At 33.2% G+C, this 17918-nt stretch overlaps 2 protein-coding genes across 3 annotated transcripts; both read right to left on the bottom strand.

Moving 5' to 3' along the window:
• Nucleotides 1-1113: 1113 nt before the first annotated feature.
• Nucleotides 1114-7537, bottom strand: LOC111984544 (ethanolamine-phosphate cytidylyltransferase). 2 transcript variants are annotated; one of them, XM_065778396.1, is made up of 10 exons: nt 7427-7534; nt 6158-6586; nt 5836-6071; nt 5498-5652; nt 4839-4910; nt 3930-3997; nt 3657-3777; nt 1907-1972; nt 1674-1796; nt 1114-1510 (listed from the first exon to the last, which is right to left on the bottom strand). In XM_065778396.1, the coding sequence occupies exons 2-10, from the start codon at nt 6508-6510 to the stop codon at nt 1439-1441; spliced, it is 1266 nt and encodes a 421-aa protein (XP_065634468.1). In that variant the 5' UTR covers nt 6511-6586; nt 7427-7534; the 3' UTR covers nt 1114-1438. The 2 variants fall into 2 exon arrangements, with proteins under 2 accessions (XP_065634468.1, XP_065634469.1); XM_065778397.1 differs by lacking the exon at nt 1114-1510 and having other exon boundaries at nt 1706-1817; nt 7427-7537.
• Nucleotides 7538-7661: 124 nt separating this feature from the next.
• Nucleotides 7662-10415, bottom strand: LOC136069656 (ethanolamine-phosphate cytidylyltransferase-like). The gene is made up of 5 exons (XM_065778415.1): nt 10309-10415; nt 9041-9469; nt 8719-8954; nt 8381-8535; nt 7662-7793 (listed from the first exon to the last, which is right to left on the bottom strand). The coding sequence occupies exons 2-5, from the start codon at nt 9391-9393 to the stop codon at nt 7662-7664; spliced, it is 876 nt and encodes a 291-aa protein (XP_065634487.1). The 5' UTR covers nt 9394-9469; nt 10309-10415.
• Nucleotides 10416-17918: the final 7503 nt, after the last annotated feature.

The following is a 17918-nucleotide window of genomic DNA, read 5'->3' as shown; positions in this document are numbered from 1 at the left end:
GGGAAGATGAATACAAAATAATTATTGCCAGTGCCGTTAAGTAAAGATTGCAAAAGCGGTGTAAAGGCATAGATATTTTTCAGTTGTAGTCCATTAAATAATTTAAATTTAATCCTTTCTTGCAATGACGTCTAGATTTGAATCATTTGATCCATAGGCTTTTAGAGTTTATGTTTGATTCTGTAACTCTTCAATTTAGTCTTGAAATGTATGTGGTGCTATGTGACTCTGCCGACATATGACAATTTTTACTTAAATTCGGAGTGGTTGTTGTAAGGAATATATTGTGCCTTGTAAGTGATGGAACGAACATTAAATCCTTCTTCAGATATGTTCTTGGTGCTTTTTGACTGCTGACTGCTGTCAGCCATTTAGCATTCTCCATAGTTGGAAACAGTATGAGAAGAAACTGAACTGGTTAAGGATCAGGATTTTCTATGCCACCCATCACAATCTTGTCCAGTATCTTTGACTAAGCAAATATAATTAAGAGCAGTACAGTAGTAAATAGTAATAATAATTGGCAAAATTAGTATAAACTGTAAACCATCTCAGTTTAAAAACCACAGCCTTTTTTATGCGAGATGGCATTAGGTATAACGGGAATGGCTGTAATGCCTCTTAGAAGCGGGCCTCACATGGAATAGATGTAACTAACGAGTACATCAGATGAAGCCAAGTTCTTGAATATATCAAGCCTTCAATCATGCCCTTAAACAGTATGCTACAGTGCACTGGACCATCACAATGATGATATGTGACAAAATGAGTCTAAAGTCTAAACTATCTCATTTGGTTACCCAATGCCTTTTACATGCGAGAGGTATAAATAACGAGAATATTAAAGGTTGAGTACATAAGATGGAGCCAAATTCGTAAAAAAAATTTGCTTTCAATCATGTCCTAAAACAGTCCTCACTCTAATCTTGCTTTTATGGTAAGAAACCATGGTGAAAGTAAAAGAGGAAAAGCCTAGAAAACAGTTTTTAGCTTTTAGGCAAGCGAGTCCTGATTTGATTTAAGGCACTCCTCAATGATCTAATAAAACTCTCAGTGAGACAAGCAGAAACATCCAGTTTAGCATGTTTGTAAAAATAAATAACACCCACCACAAAATCAAATGCCCTAAAAAAATAATTGTTAAACAACTAGTTGAGTTCAACGTTTACAAATATGCCTAGGTAATGATCAGATTGGCATATAAATTTAGAATTTGAATCCCTATAATCCTACAATGAGTAACATCAAAATTTGAAGAAATATAATTCTACCAGGTCTGTGCTGCATGTATTCTCATATGATATTCCTTTCTCCTATCCTTCAAGAACAAAATATGGGCTCCTCTATGTATTGAACAACAACAGGCATCCCTATGGAAGGACAAAGGTGGACGATGAACTGTACCAAACTAGGCTTCCTGCTCAGATCTATGTTAGTTCTAGTCTCCTGAGACATACTTTTTCTGAGCATAGTATTTCTTCTCACTCTCAGCCTTCTTTGCGTTGCGTTTCTACATCGAAAATAAGATAACAAAACCATAAACAGCATTTCTTTTTATACATGAAACTTGCAAACACAAAACATTTATAAATTGCTGGTTTGTATTTTCAGATGGGATGCTGAAATTTAAAGAAATTTTGGATGCAGAGATGCAGCAAAAGAAAAAGGAATACCAAGTAAGCCTCATGATTGGCCATTATCCTTTGGGCTACTGAGCTAGTGGTTATATTTTTGGGGCTTTCAAGCAACCGGAAAATTCCCATGCTCTTGGGAACCTTGTATGGATCATTTTCACCCTAAGGAATACAAGATCATCACTATCCATAACTCAGTAAAAATATAAACTGGGAAATAATAATTGATATATTTAAATGGGGGGAAAATAAAAAATAAAAACCCAACTTACAGTAAGCAAGGGGTTACTCTCAGCCACTGTTCCATGCACAACCAATGAGATATTGAAAGTTGTAATCTGCTCATGCCAAGAAAATACAACTCAGATGATAAAAAATATTTAAAAAGTGGAAAAGAATAGATATCCCATGCTACAACAATCATTTCACAAGAGATACCAGCAGCATCTGAATCTTGACTCTCAAAGTATAGCCAGGTACAAATTAGTCCTAGACCACATGAGAAAGAATCTTTCTTGCCAAAAACACACATATACAAGCACAATTCAGGCACCAAATTCCACATTACTCTTTCTATTGTCCTTTACGAGCCATCTCATGAACCTAGTCTCATATTGGAATTGGATGCCAAACTATGCCAGGGTTGTTCCTAGAGTTAGGCAGTTCCAAAGTAACTTATTAATTATTAGTAGAGATTGAGCTCCTAACACTTATTTTAGTCAGGTCACACAAGGTAAAACCAATAGGGTTTAAATTATACAAACCAGAATGGCCATCTAAGTTAGTCCAAAGAACTATTTAGAACAAGTATTTAGTTATTGAAGTTCCATGTCCCTTGAAGGAAAATAAAACAGAAGAAGCAGTTTTAGTGAATTAGATGGGATTGTGTGCATATGTAGAACTACAATCAAATAGTGCAATATATTGAGATTATTTACCAATGGTTATCCAGAGTACTTAATGGACAGTGACTTTTCCAAAATTGAATGGCATTTTACTTTATTGCACATTAGTGAATTTGACCTAAACTGTATGTCAATTCTGCCATAAATATGAATTGTGGATATTGTCAAGACCAATCAATGATTAAACTTTTACATACTACTAAAAACAAAAAATTATGAGTTTCATGAAAAATTTACAGGACATGGTTCGATGTAAATTAGTAGACACATGACACGAGTATGGGTGACAAAGCCTCAGTGTAGACCATGCATGATCATTGTGAAAATTTATAAAGGAACAGAAAATTATGGGGAACGATGGTTATTCAGCCAATAAACTTTAAATAAAAGATAGCTTAGAAATAAGAAATAAAAAATAAAAAAACCAAAGTAGAAAATAGCACAACAATGGGCCCCAATGCCATGCACTATCAGACATATTGCACTAACAGTTTCAAGAGCATCTTCAATTCACTAAGTAGATATGACATCTAAATATGTAGCATGGATATAAATACCACAGATAAGCACGTCTTTCTGTGTCTTTGTGTGTGTGTGTCAACATTATGGTCCAATTTAGATGTTGCAAAGTTTCTAAAGTTGTACGTGCAATAACAACATTATGTGTTCAGATTCATCTACTCTAGAAAGGTACACAAGTATTACATTTCAGATAAATACCAATCAACAACTTAGTAGTCAACATGTTCCCTTTTCTATCAAATGTCTTATCCATAACTAGATAAGACATTACATTTCAGATGTCTTGTGTCTTATCTATCAAATGCCTTATGTTCAGTTTCATCTATTCTAGAAAGGTACACAAGTATTACATTTCAGATAAATATCAATCAACAACTAAGTAGTTAACATGTTCCCTTGTCTATCAAATGTCTTATTGATGCATAACTACCCCAAGAACAAAGCATGGGGAGGAATGTTGCACAGAAACTTCTGTACTTGGGTGGAACCTCACTTGAGCAGACAAGGGGTGTACACAGAAATTCATTACAAAATACAATATCAAGATAACCTGATACCCATTTTAGAAAAAACAATCAGAAAAAAAATTACACACCATGTCAGTTGTAACTTCCCAAGGTGCGCCAATGATAACTTCATCAACATAACGGCAAGCCAGCACACTAAGACTACGCTCATGTAAATGCATAATTGGATGTGGATTCCCCCTGTGTTCACTGCATGAAACAACTTCTTGTCATTATTTATTTTTTTCTTATTTCTCAAAGAAAGACTGTATGATGTACAACTTCCAAACTTTACAAAAAGGCATGGGAAAGTGGCGAAGCAACCATGAACTTGGGTCAAATCATGTAGAAGAAGGATATACCTCACAATCTGGTCTGTGTGAACACCAACCAATAGAAAATCTCCAAGCTGCCTAGCACTCTTGAGGATCTGAGAAATCAAGGAAAAATGATGGGAAGTAAGCAAATCATAACAGACTCATGAGGAAGGTTCAATTATGTCTTCAAAAAACAAAGGGGGGGGAACATACTTGTCAAAAAAAAAAAAATGAAGCGGGGAATATATCACAAAATCAAATCATGCAACTATTTTAAGCAAGCAACAATATGCAACTTGTTTGTAGCTATATCATTGATGGTGCAAAAGGCATGCTGAAACTTGATGACATTATGGTACGCTTAATGATGAGAACCAGAGCTATACCAAAACAGGGCCCAGGTATGTGACATATTAGACTGTGCTAAGACAATCCTCAATAATGAGGTAAAAGGCTATCGAATGATAATCACAAAGTGATAAGATCCACAGAGCTTCAACATGGTCAAGTGAAGATATCAAACTGTCACCTATTTATAGCAATGTCTCCACTTCATAACAGATTTCAAAGCAAAGACACCAGCAAATCAGCTCTAGCTCAACTGGCACCTCCTCCCCTTATAATTTTTATTTTTTATATAAGTAACGTAAGTTTTATTCAAATCATTAAAAAGAATCACCCAAGTACACACGATAAATTCAGCTGGGGACCATAACAATCAAGTACATAAGTTACCAACTCCCCTTATAAGTTCTAGGTGGAGAGTTGTGGGTTCAAGGCCCATTTGGTGCATTTGTAACTTACCAAAATAAATTAATTGCCAAGACACCATACCCATGTAAAAAATCCAATTAAATATTGAGTTGATGTAATTGACAGAAAAGGAATAGATAGTCACCTAAAATAAAAAATGAAACAAAAAGATGCTAGCAAGAGTATACATGAGAATTTTACCTCAACATGCCCGGCATGAAAGAGATCAAATGCCCCATCAATGTACACAACACGAGCATTTGGTGCAGGTCCCTAACAAATAGAAAACAATATCAAATTTCAGGGGAAAAAATCCAGACAAAGGAAGGGGGAAATTTTAACCTCTCAACCCTCTGTTCTCATATTAGGACAAGCCAATGATAACAACATACTGAATCCACATAGAAATATAACAATGTGTTATTGACCAGTAAAGAGCCATTAGTCATTGCTTTAATACAAAGCACTCATTCTCATGGGGTCATTTCATTTTTATTGCATACATACAATTCTCTTCATTTATTTATTTTTGATAAATTAAGTACAAATCTCTTCAATGAACTCCCTATTTTTAATATATTCAGATTGCTCTAAAAAATTGTTAAAATAGAGTTATATAGTTGTGTTTCATTTTACCTGAGCCTGGACCCCAAAAACATCAGTCTAAGAAATTAGATATATGGCAGAAAAATTAGTGAAGGGGATAAATAGGTATAGAAGATAGATTAATTAGCATGCAACATTTCAAAACATAATCCTACTTCTTTCTCTCTCTTTCTTTTTTTCTTTTTCTTTTTTTCGTGAGAAAAAGTAGCCATACATGACAGTCTTTGCATGAGAATAACCCAAATGAACAATACCTTGCCATTCGAGAACTGCACAATCCGTCGGGAAGTCGGTAGAAATTGTGATACATGGGGACCCTTAGATTGACTTTCTTTATGAGGTTCTCCACACAAAGAACCATTATGATCCTGAGAAACTTCTGGAACCCTCACGGATGAGAGTATTCTACCTACATCCAGATCATATATGCAGAGACTTAGGAAAAAAAAGTACAATGAGTTTAATGTGAAAAATATAGAAAAGGTTGTGTGATAATCATACAGGCCAAAACCAAGTGATCCTTTTTGTCCTCCAATACAATAATAATTTCATCAAAAAATAATTCTGAGATTGATCAAGAGATTCATAGTACCTACAATGTCTGTGCTAGAGACACCTTCAGTGCGTTTAATCTGCTTGTAGCGGCCAGCTCTCTTTGCCAAGGCATAAGCATCAGTTCCATCAGGAAGCAGGCAAGGATCATCACCATGTATAATGTAGTCAATATTATGCTCATTAAAGAGAGTGTCCATAAATTTCTCTGTAATCTCATAAGGAGCATTAGTTATTACTTCATCCACCCATTTCAAACCACTAACAAGGGCCAACCTGGATAACAGTCCACATAAACACTTGGTTAACGAGTTATAAACCAAACTAAAATGGAAAAGAAAGAAATGCATGCATATACAGACCTTTCTTCCATTGATAAAACAGGTGGACCCTTATTGGCAACGATCTCCTCATCACTCACAACACCCACCACCAACTCATCCCCCAAAGCCTTGGCTTGCCTCAATGCATTGGCGTGACCATAATGCATGAGATCAAAGCACCCATCCATGTAAACCCGAATGCGCTTCTTCCCATTTTTCTTCTTGGGGAAAATCCCAAGATCGGACCACAAAAAGGGCAAGTGTGGAACACCAAGACCAGTAAAATAGCTTGTGGACAAGCCAAGTAAGGCCGCCGTGAGCATCAAACCACCAAATAGGTGTGGGTAGTAGTACACCCCTTCCCATACCCAACTGTTGCTTTCATAGTGCATTGCTACCCACACTTCTTGTATTTTTCTGATTCAAAATTACTTTGAACACTATTTGCTCAATAAGAGGAGACGCAACCTGTAAAATTTACACCACACTATAAGCCAATCAAACACACATCACTAACAATGAATTTGTAATGAACATAACACAGCATTTTTCAATTTAAACTCCACATGTGTCTTTACTTAATGACATATATTTGAACACAGTCGTTACCAAATCCAAAAAAAAAAGGAGTGTGGTGGTACGTTGACAACCACTGTAAAACGCAGTCACTCTATTATGAATAGGTCCGCACTACATATATACATATATATTGAGGCACTCACTACTAGCAATGTACATCGGACCTCAAATACAATTAAAAGTGGGCAAGTTTTATGACATAAAAAAATACATGTGGCAACCAACCCTGACTAGTCTGATCCATAGCTGGACCAAGATTTTGGACCAAAGTCTTGGTGGTTGTTGTTGTTGTTGTTGTTCTTGATCATATTATGAATTGAATTCCAGAAAATTAAAATAACAGCAAACGAGTTCAATAAAAAGAATTCCATAACATAAGTCCAAGAACATTTTATTGATAAGCCAGAGCTCATTGGGAATTCCATCACATAAATCCAAGCATGTAAAATATCATTTGACAAATAGAGATCTAAGGAGAATGAGGGATATGAATTCTATGCTTAACAACAGAAAGTAATTGGAGAAAATAATGAATGCCAGCCTGGCCACCAAGATGGGATCCAGAACTTTCACAAAAAACATAATTGAATTACAAACAAACAGACAAAACTAAATCTTTAAAAAAGGGGTTGCCATAAATGGAATTCTGAATCTAACCCAGAAACAAAAATTCAAATATAATTCAGAAACATGTAGTCAACATGAATGGAATCCAAAACAAAGTACTACCTAAGAATGAAAAGCAAAATTATAGTTCATAAGATGTGAAGGGTGTGGGAGAATAAGATATATATAAAAAATAAAAAGCAGAAATGGGAAATGGAAATCCCAATGAGAAACGGAAAATAAAGTCATACAAATGATATGACAATGAGTTGTATAGAAGTTATCGAAAAAAAGAAAAAAAAAAAAAAAAAAAGCGTGTCAGATCAGAATCGTCAAACTTTAGAAAAGGAATAGATAGTCACCTAAAATAAAAAATGAAACAAAAAGATGCTAGCAAGAGTATACATGAGAATTTTACCTCAACATGCCCGGCATGAAAGAGATCAAATGCCCCATCAATGTACACAACACGAGCATTTGGTGCAGGTCCCTAACAAATAGAAAACAATATCAAATTTCAGGGGAAAAAATCCAGACAAAGGAAGGGGGAAATTTTAACCTCTCAACCCTCTGTTCTCATATTAGGACAAGCCAATGATAACAACATACTGAATCCACATAGAAATATAACAATGTGTTATTGACCAGTAAAGAGCCATTAGTCATTGCTTTAATACAAAGCACTCATTCTCATGGGGTCATTTCATTTTTATTGCATACATACAATTCTCTTCATTTATTTATTTTTGATAAATTAAGTACAAATCTCTTCAATGAACTCCCTATTTTTAATATATTCAGATTGCTCTAAAAAATTGTTAAAATAGAGTTATATAGTTGTGTTTCATTTTACCTGAGCCTGGACCCCAAAAACATCAGTCTAAGAAATTAGATATATGGCAGAAAAATTAGTGAAGGGGATAAATAGGTATAGAAGATAGATTAATTAGCATGCAACATTTCAAAACATAATCCTACTTCTTTCTCTCTCTTTCTTTTTTTCTTTTTCTTTTTTTCGTGAGAAAAAGTAGCCATACATGACAGTCTTTGCATGAGAATAACCCAAATGAACAATACCTTGCCATTCGAGAACTGCACAATCCGTCGGGAAGTCGGTAGAAATTGTGATACATGGGGACCCTTAGATTTACTTTCTTTATGAGGTTCTCCACACAAAGAACCATTATGATCCTGAGAAACTTCTGGAACCCTCACGGATGAGAGTATTCTACCTACATCCAGATCATATATGCAGAGACTTAGGAAAAAAAAGTACAATGAGTTTAATGTGAAAAATATAGAAAAGGTTGTGTGATAATCATACAGACCAAAACCAAGTGATCCTTTTTGTCCTCCAATACAATAATAATTTCATCAAAAAATAATTCTGAGATTGATCAAGAGATTCATAGTACCTACAATGTCTGTGCTAGAGACACCTTCAGTGCGTTTAATCTGCTTGTAGCGGCCAGCTCTCTTTGCCAAGGCATAAGCATCAGTTCCATCGGGAAGCAGGCAAGGATCATCACCATGTATAATGTAGTCAATATTATGCTCATTAAAGAGAGTGTCCATAAATTTCTCTGTAATCTCATAAGGAGCATTAGTTATTACTTCATCCACCCATTTCAAACCACTAACAAGGGCCAACCTGGATAACAGTCCACATAAACACTTGGTTAACGAGTTATAAACCAAACTAAAATGGAAAAGAAAGAAATGCATGCATATACAGACCTCTCTTCCATTGATAAAACAGGTGGACCCTTATTGGCAACGATCTCCTCATCACTCACAACACCCACCACCAACTCATCCCCCAAAGCCTTGGCTTGCCTCAATGCATTGGCGTGACCATAATGCATGAGATCAAAGCACCCATCCATGTAAACCCGAATGCGCTTCTTCCCAGTTTTCTTCTTGGGGAAAATCCCAAGATCGGACCACAAAAAGGGCAAGTGTGGAACACCAAGACCAGTAAAATAGCTTGTGGACAAGCCAAGTAAGGCCGCCGTGAGCATCAAACCACCAAATAGGTGTGGGTAGTAGTACACCCCTTCCCATACCCAACTGTTGCTTTCATAGTGCATTGCTACCCACACTTCTTGTATTTTTCTGATTCAAAATTACTTTGAACACTATTTGCTCAATAAGAGGAGACGCAACCTGCAAAATTTACACCACACTATAAGCCAATCAAACACACATCACTAACAATGAATTTGTAATAAACATAACACAGCATTTTTCAATTTAAACTCCACATGTGTCTTTACTTAATGACATATATTTGAACACAGTCGTTACCAAATCCAAAAAAAAGGAGTGTGGTGGTACGTTGACAACCACTGTAAAACGCAGTCACTCTATTATGAATAGGTCCGCACTACATATATACATATATATTGAGGCACTCACTACTAGCAATGTACATCGGACCTCAAATACAATTAAAAGTGGGCAAGTTTTATGACATAAAAAAATACATGTGGCAACCAACCCTGACTAGTCTGATCCATAGCTGGACCAAGATTTTGGACCAAAGTCTTGGTGGTTGTTGTTGTTGTTGTTGTTCTTGATCATATTATGAATTGAATTCCAGAAAAATTAAAATAACAGCAAACGAGTTCAATAAAAGGAATTCCATAACATAAGTCCAAGAACATTTTATTGATAAGCCAGAGCTCATTGGGAATTCCATCACATAAATCCAAGCATGTAAAATATCATTTGACAATTAGAGATCTAAGGAGAATGAGGGATATGAATTCTATGCTTAACAACAGAAAGTAATTGGAGAAAATAATGAATGCCAGCCTGGCCACCAAGATGGGATCCAGAACTTTCACAAAAAACATAATTGAATTACAAACAAACAGACAAAACTAAATCTTTAAAAAAGGGGTTGCCATAAATGGAATTCTGAATCTAACCCAGAAACAAAAATTCAAATATAATTCAGAAACATGTAGTCAACATGAATGGAATCCAAAACAAAGTACTACCTGAGATTGAAAAGCAAAATTATAGTTCATAAGATGTGAAGGGTGTGGGAGAATAAGATATATATAAAAAATAAAAAATAAAAAGCAGAAATGGGAAATGGAAATCCCAATGAGAAACGGAAAATAAAGTCATACAAATGATATGACAATGAGTTGTATAGAAGTTATCGAAAAAAAAAAAAGCGTGTCAGATCAGAATCGTCAAACTTTACCTTAGTTTGGTTTTCTGTTCTTTCCTGAATGGTGGGTGTGGTGTTGTGTGTGTTGTTGTGTCTCCTCTTTTTCTCTTCTTTTCTGTTCTCGTGTGTGGATGCAAAGAGAGAAAAGAACAGAAAGAGAAGAGAGAGAGAGAGATACAGACACAGACACGAGGGAGAGAGAGAGAGAGAGAGAGAGAGAGGAAACGTTGTCTTTGTTATTAAGAAATCTTTTTTAAGATTTTTTGAATAGTAAAGTGGAAGTTTGTAAATATTTTCGAGTTTGACGAGTTTGATGAGATCAAGAGTTCACAAAGTCATGTCTCATTACCTCTTTTTCAATATCTTTTCTTTGAATGCCAAAACGTGGGAAAGTGTCATTCATTGCCATTTGGAGAGTTGAGATTTTTTGAGAGCCTTTGAAAGCTTTGATTGTGGGTTTTGCATCTAGAAACGATGTGGACTACGTTACTAATCCATGTTAAAAATTGTTTCCTAAAAATATTGCATAAAAAATAAAAAGGTGTGATGCATGATGAGTAGTGTATGATAAAAATAGTGTATTGTTAGTAGCTAACCGATATTAGTTCAATTACAACTTATTATTATTTTCTTATTTTTAATTTTATAGGTAGGAGAATAGGAGAATGTTTCCCTTTAGAATATTATAAGATATCAACCAATTAAGTTACATGACTCTAGACATAATAACTTATCATCTTGATATGTTATGTAAAAAATTATAACTTTTAAATATAAAGTATGTTGAGTCCCTAATATCACTTAGACTATAATTTTTTTTAGAAGCACTTAGACCATAAATTGAATGACAAACAAGTGATTAGAAGTTTTTTTTTTTTTTTGGAATAAAAATAGATAAATGTTATGTCCACAATATTTTCACAACAAATTTTAAGTAGTAGGTTATTATTGGTTGCTGTAGGTGGTCAAAAAAAAAATTTAACGTGTAGATTCAAATTAGAACCAATAACAACTTACAACTATGATTTGTTGTAAAAATATTGTGAATGTAGCACTCTTCATAAAAATAAGGAAAACTAACATTTCAAGCCCTATAACTTAGGAGTGAACAAATTAACTCTTTAATTACAAAAATTAAATCCTATTGTTTCAAAATATTTCTCAAAAAAAAAATCCTATTGTTTCAAAAGTAACAAATTATACAATAAGGATTTTTAAATAAATAAATTAAATTCTCAAGCCTCAAACTTATATAAAACCTCAAATTCAATGTCATAATAAGATGAGATCTGAATTATTACTTTTTGAAACCTTAAATTTTAAATTTTTTTACTTGTGAAATAATGGGATTTAATTTGTTACTTTTTTATACTAAATTTGTTACTTTTTTAAATCTAAGAGTTTAATTTATTAATTATAAAACTATAAGTAATTAATGTGTTACACGGTTACACCATTAAATTATAGAAATAAAACTATAATTTCCCCATTTCTAAAATAAATAAATAAATAAATATGTAATTTTTTTTGATAAAAATTAGCAATTTTATCCTTCCTTTCATGGCGGATGAAATGCTACTAAGAAACATTTAAACGTAATGGACACAAATAAAAAATGAAAATATTTTTTTAGCTTTTTAGGATTAAGATTATAATTTTTTAAATTTTAAGAATGGAAATTAAACTTTAAGAAATTTTAAAAAAAGAAAAATATATATTAGGGAAAAGTACACAACTTAAACCTCATGTGATTTCTCCATAAAACACGAAATGCTTTTGAAGGTTTGAGTATGACAGTTAACCCCCTATGGCACTGTTTTATGGGTAAAATGTTAATTATGTCATACCTAATCCTGTGTGGTTTTTTAGTGTAATACGAAACCCCTTTGTGGTTTTTGTTTTGTGTGAAACTTTAAATTTTTATGTAAAATTTTAGAATTACATTTTCAAATAAAATAATATTATAAGGAGGTTTTATGTTATATTAAAAAATTCAAGGAGTTAAGTGTTAGATGATAATTTATACATAAAAAATATAGGGAGAGGTTTTGGACATATGTTTGAATCTTAGCATGTTTAGTGGAACTGGTCACTGGATACAAGCCCAACCCGAAAACATATTCATATATACATCATATATGGTTGAGTGTCGCACTCAAAATCTTAAGGGCATTTAATATTTTAACCAAAGGGAAGTTTTGTGTATTTCCCCCATATTAACTGTTTTCTAATCCCCCTCCCCACCCCCCAAAAAAAAAAAAAAAAAAAAACTTTTATCCTTCCTTTCATGGCGGATGAAATGCTACTAAGAAACATTTAAACGTAATGGACACAAATAAAAAATGAAAATATTTTTTTAGCTTTTTAGGATTAAGATTATAATTTTTTAAATTTTAAGAATGGAAATTAAACTTTAAGAAATTTTAAAAAAAGAAAAATATATATTAGGGAAAAGTACACAACTTAAACCTCATGTGATTTCTCCATAAAACACGAAATGCTTTTGAAGGTTTGAGTATGACAGTTAACCCCCTATGGCACTGTTTTATGGGTAAAATGTTAATTATGTCATACCTAATCCTGTGTGGTTTTTTAGTGTAATACGAAACCCCTTTGTGGTTTTTGCTTTGTGTGAAACTTTAAATTTTTATGTAAAATTTTAGAATTACATTTTCAAATAAAATAATATTATAAGGAGGTTTTATGTTATATTAAAAAATTCAAGGAGTTAAGTGTTAGATGATAATTTATACATAAAAAATATAGGGAGAGGTTTTGGACATATGTTTGAATCTTAGCATGTCTAGTGAAACTGGTCACTGGATACAAGCCCAACCCGAAAACATATTCATATATACATCATATATGGTTGAGTGTCGCACTCAAAATCTTAAGGGCATTTAATAATTTAACCAAAGGGAAGTTTTGTGTATTTCCCCCATATTAACTGTTTTCTAATCCCCCTCCCAAAAAAAAAAAAAAAGCCTGTTTTCTAATAAACTTTACAAGGAAATTCTCATTATTCCACAACATGGGATTAAATGTTTTTCAGCCTACCATTCCAATAACATCATTTAAAGATCCATCTAGAAGGAAAGGAAAAGAAAAAAAGGAGCGTTTATAGATCCACTAAACAAAGTCATTTTCAAAATTAAGAATTGATTATTATTTGACGCAACGTTTGAAGGTTCTGGAGTTCGCTTGGTCTCGATCAGTTTGATTAAGTCTTCAACACAAGGTCAACATATATACAACCATAATGATTTTTTTACAATATTTTTTATAAGAGTTTTTTTTTTTTTTAAAGAATACTAAATATTTTAACATATACACGGGGAGAGGGGAGAAAGTCTTAAACTATTTTGGATATACACTACTATCAGTTTTTTAAGAGTTAGATTTACAGATTTTGACTGATTCTTATCTTGGTTTATCGTTATGGTCATCTTATAGTTATTATTGTCAACTTATCATCACAACAATTACAAGATAATTTGTAAAATAGTTTTGTCTAACTGTTTATAAGCTAGACACAACTATCTATAAGTTACATGGATTACAGTTACTTAAATTAGTAAAAAATTTATGTTGAGATCTGAGGTTCTATTTCTGTCTAAACTAAAAATCAATTGATGTCTTAGTTTTATGATAAACTAAAAATATATATATATATATAGCGGCAAAATTTGCCAAATAGTATGTTTATAGAAAAATTTTAGGAAAACAGTACGCAAAAAAAGTTATTTAGTTAGTTAGACTGTTTTTGGAACTCGAGTTTGGGCTGGAAGTCGAGTTTGACAAACTCGACTTCCAAGCAGGACCAAGCAGGATGCATTAATATTGCTTGGAAGTCGAGTTTGTCAAACTCAACTTCCAGCCCAAACTCAAGTTTGCCAAACTCAACTTCTAAAAGCAGTCTAACTAACTAAAAAACTTCAAACATATACTATTCACCCAATTTTTTTTTTCCCCTAAAAAGGTACTATTAAGCAAATTTTGCCATATAAAAGCTATTGGAAAGTTGAATATAGAGAAAGAATAAATACACACAGTAGTTTAAGAATCTGTGATTGCATGTAAGCGCATCCACATCAGTGGGTGTATAGTCTTCTAAAATAGAAAAAAGTACCCATTTTACACATTTTAAGCAAAAAAACACCCACACTAGTGGGTGTAAAAATGTGTAAATATACACATTAGCTACAGTAACCGTGTATATTTACACAGTTACTGTAGCTCGTCTATCTATTATTTTAGTATTTATTTCTCTCTCCTTACCTCACTCTCTCCTTTTCAGCTTCTACTCTCACCTCTCTCTCCGGTCCTAAAAAATATATATATATATATATATATAGCGGCAAAATTTGCCAAATAGTATTTTTATAGAAAAATTTTAGAAAAATAGTACACAAAAGAAGTTATTTAGTTAGTTAGATTGTTTTTGGAACTCGAGTTTGGGCCGGAAGTCGAGTTTGACAAACTCGACTTCCAAGCAGGACCAAGCAGGATGCATTAATATTGCTTGGAAGTCGAGTTTGTCAAACTCAACTTCTAGCCCAAACTCGAGTTTGCCAAACTCAACTTCTAAAAACAGTCTAACTAACTAAAAAACTTCAAACATATACTATTCACCCAATTTTTTTTTTCTAAAAAGGTACTATTAAGCAAATTTTGCCATATAAAAGCTATTGGAAAGTTGAATATGGAGAAAGAATAAATACACACAGTAGTTTAAGAATCTGTGATTACATGTAAGCGCATCCACATCAGTGGGTGTATAGTCTTCTAAAATAGAAAAAGGTACCCATTTTACACATTTTGAGAAAAAAACCACCCACACTAGTGGGTGTAAAAATGTGTAAATATACACATTAGCTACAGTAACCGTGTATATTTACACAGTTACTGTAGCTCGTCTATCTATTATTTTAGTATTTATTTCTCTCTCCTTACCTCACTCTCTCCTTTTCAGCTTCTACTCTCACCTCTCTCTCCGGTCCCTTAGTCCTTCAGTCTAGCCTCACCGACACGATCAGTACAAAAAGGAGAATCGGAACCACGACAAGCAATGACATCTCGGCCCGGTGTGGCCAATCATGGAAGGCAAAGCTTGTTACTACCTGGACAGCTCCAGTGCCTCCTCCGGTGCCGTGGGGTTTTTGTGTGGGGTCGAGGTCTCGAACTCCAGCGCCGTCGAGGATCGAGACAATGAGAGTTGTTGATGATGGGGTTTAGGGTCTTGATTTTCTGTGGGGTTTGGATTTTCTGTAGGGTGATGGTGGTTGATGATGGTGGGTTGATCGTGGTGGCTGGGTGGGTGTGGATCGATCTAAAGATGAATATTTTATTTGAATAAATGTGTATAATAAACAAACTAATGTGGGTGTTTTGTAAAAATGAAAGTGTAAAATAGAAAAAGTAGGTTTTAGATGTGTAAATTTAGAAAATTTTTGCACCCACTGATGTGGATGCTCTAAGAAGGGGTGGGATGGAATATGATATTCATCGTGGAACTAATTTTCTTGTAACTCAACGTATGCACACTGCACACTACATAACTCAAAAGCACACAAACTTAGGTCGTAACTTGCCATTTGCCCCACCTTCTCAATTTTTTACTCATTTGTTTAGACATTAAATATTTTTTAAAAATATATACACATAATATATTTTACTTTTCTAGTTTTCACTGAATTTCTCGTAAAATGTCAGCTCAAGATTTTTTTTTTTTTTTTTAAAGAGCTTTTAAGTGGAGAAAAGATACGGCAATGTTTTCATTAATATCTCATAAAATAGTCTTTGAACTTTAAGGGTCCATTTGGTTGGATGGATTTTAGGAAGGATGAAAAAAAAAAAAAAAAAAAAAAGAGTGAAAATGGGAAGAGAAAGAAATATATTGTGGTATTTGGTTGGGTGAATTTGTGAAAGAAAAATTGGTGGGGTTCAAATGTTTTCTCCCTTTCCTACCAAAATATTTCTCCTTGAATGTACCAGGAAAACTGACAAGAGAACACAATGCCAACCAAAGACCAAATTTGCCCCTCCCTCTTCATTGTGTTTGTGCTTTGTGAGTTAGGTTCATGTTCTGTTGTTGTTTGTTTCTTTAATTCTTTCATCGTCTTGTCTTTTCAACAGTTGCTTCTGCATTTTTTAGCTTTTTCTTTTTTAATTAATGGTGGGGATCTTCTATCCTCTCACTTTTTTATTTTTACTCTATATTCTATCTTTCCACTTCTCCACCCCTCCAACTAAACGGACCCTAAAGAAAGTGTCTCATAATTCAACACATCCAATGAACAAGAATTTGCATCCATTTAGGGTCTATTTGGATACCGCTTATTTTGCTGAAAACTGAAAACTTATTACTGAAAACATTGTAACAAAATAATTTTTAAAACAAAAAAAAAACTGTAGCAAACTTAGCCTTTTGACCCGAAAAATGTAGAATAGGTACATTTAAATGAACAAAAGTACAAAAGGTGTAAGCCAGCTGTATGTCTCAGGATACTGTAGCAAATTTTAATAATGCACTTTTCACAAGTTGCGGCTCCGTGATCAATATTGTGGGGGCCACTAAAAAAGGCAAACACAGACTTGGGGGAGAAACGCTGTATCCAAACAGATACTTAATATCAACTTTGAGGGTATGTTTGGTTTTTTATTTTCTTTAAAAAAATAATAGTATTTTTTGTTGACTTTTAATTTCACAAAGAAAATATATTTGTAAATAAATCATTAACATATGTGTTATATTAAAATGCAAGTTTATCTATAAATAAAAAAAATAAAAATAAAAAAAGTGCAAGCTAAAAGAAAGCTCAATCAAGAATCCAATTAGATTCAGATTTGGACTCTAATTTTTGCAAATGTCATTCTAAGGTTGCATTTGATATTGGTTTAAAAAGCCAGTTTTTTACTATTTAGCTTATTTTTGCTACTATTCATGGGTCCTATTGCACTTTTTTGTACTATATATCCATGAGTCCCATTTTACTATTTTAGCTACATTTTAGCTTTATCTATAGTACTTTTAGCAAAAAACGTTTTTAGTTAGCTAAATAAGTTGTTCCAAAACAGACTCTAATTGTCCTATTATTTGATGTCAAGTCTCTCTATATTTTACATGCATTCCAATTTCATGTCAGGTGTTCTTTCAATTATGCATTTTTTTTTTTAAAGCCTTCCCTCTAATTATACTTTAATTTTTAATTGTGTGTTAATTATGTTGATATGCAAATTCATGTACCTAAATATAGGAAAATGAGATAATTTTATAGAAAATACTTTTTTGGAAATAATCCATTTTCTAGAAAACATTAATATTGTAACAAACAAAACATTGGAAAATTAAATAATAGAAAAAAAAAACTCAATTTGGATATATTATGCTTCTATGTAATACTATTATAAATGTGTATAATCTATTATTTA

The sequence above is a fragment of the Quercus suber genome, unplaced genomic scaffold (assembly GCF_002906115.3).
Source record: "Quercus suber isolate HL8 unplaced genomic scaffold, Cork oak 2.0 scaffold_182, whole genome shotgun sequence".
NCBI classification, from domain to species: domain Eukaryota; kingdom Viridiplantae; phylum Streptophyta; class Magnoliopsida; order Fagales; family Fagaceae; genus Quercus; species Quercus suber.
Note: the sequence above shows the minus strand (reverse complement) of the source record. Positions and strands in the feature narration are given on the sequence as shown.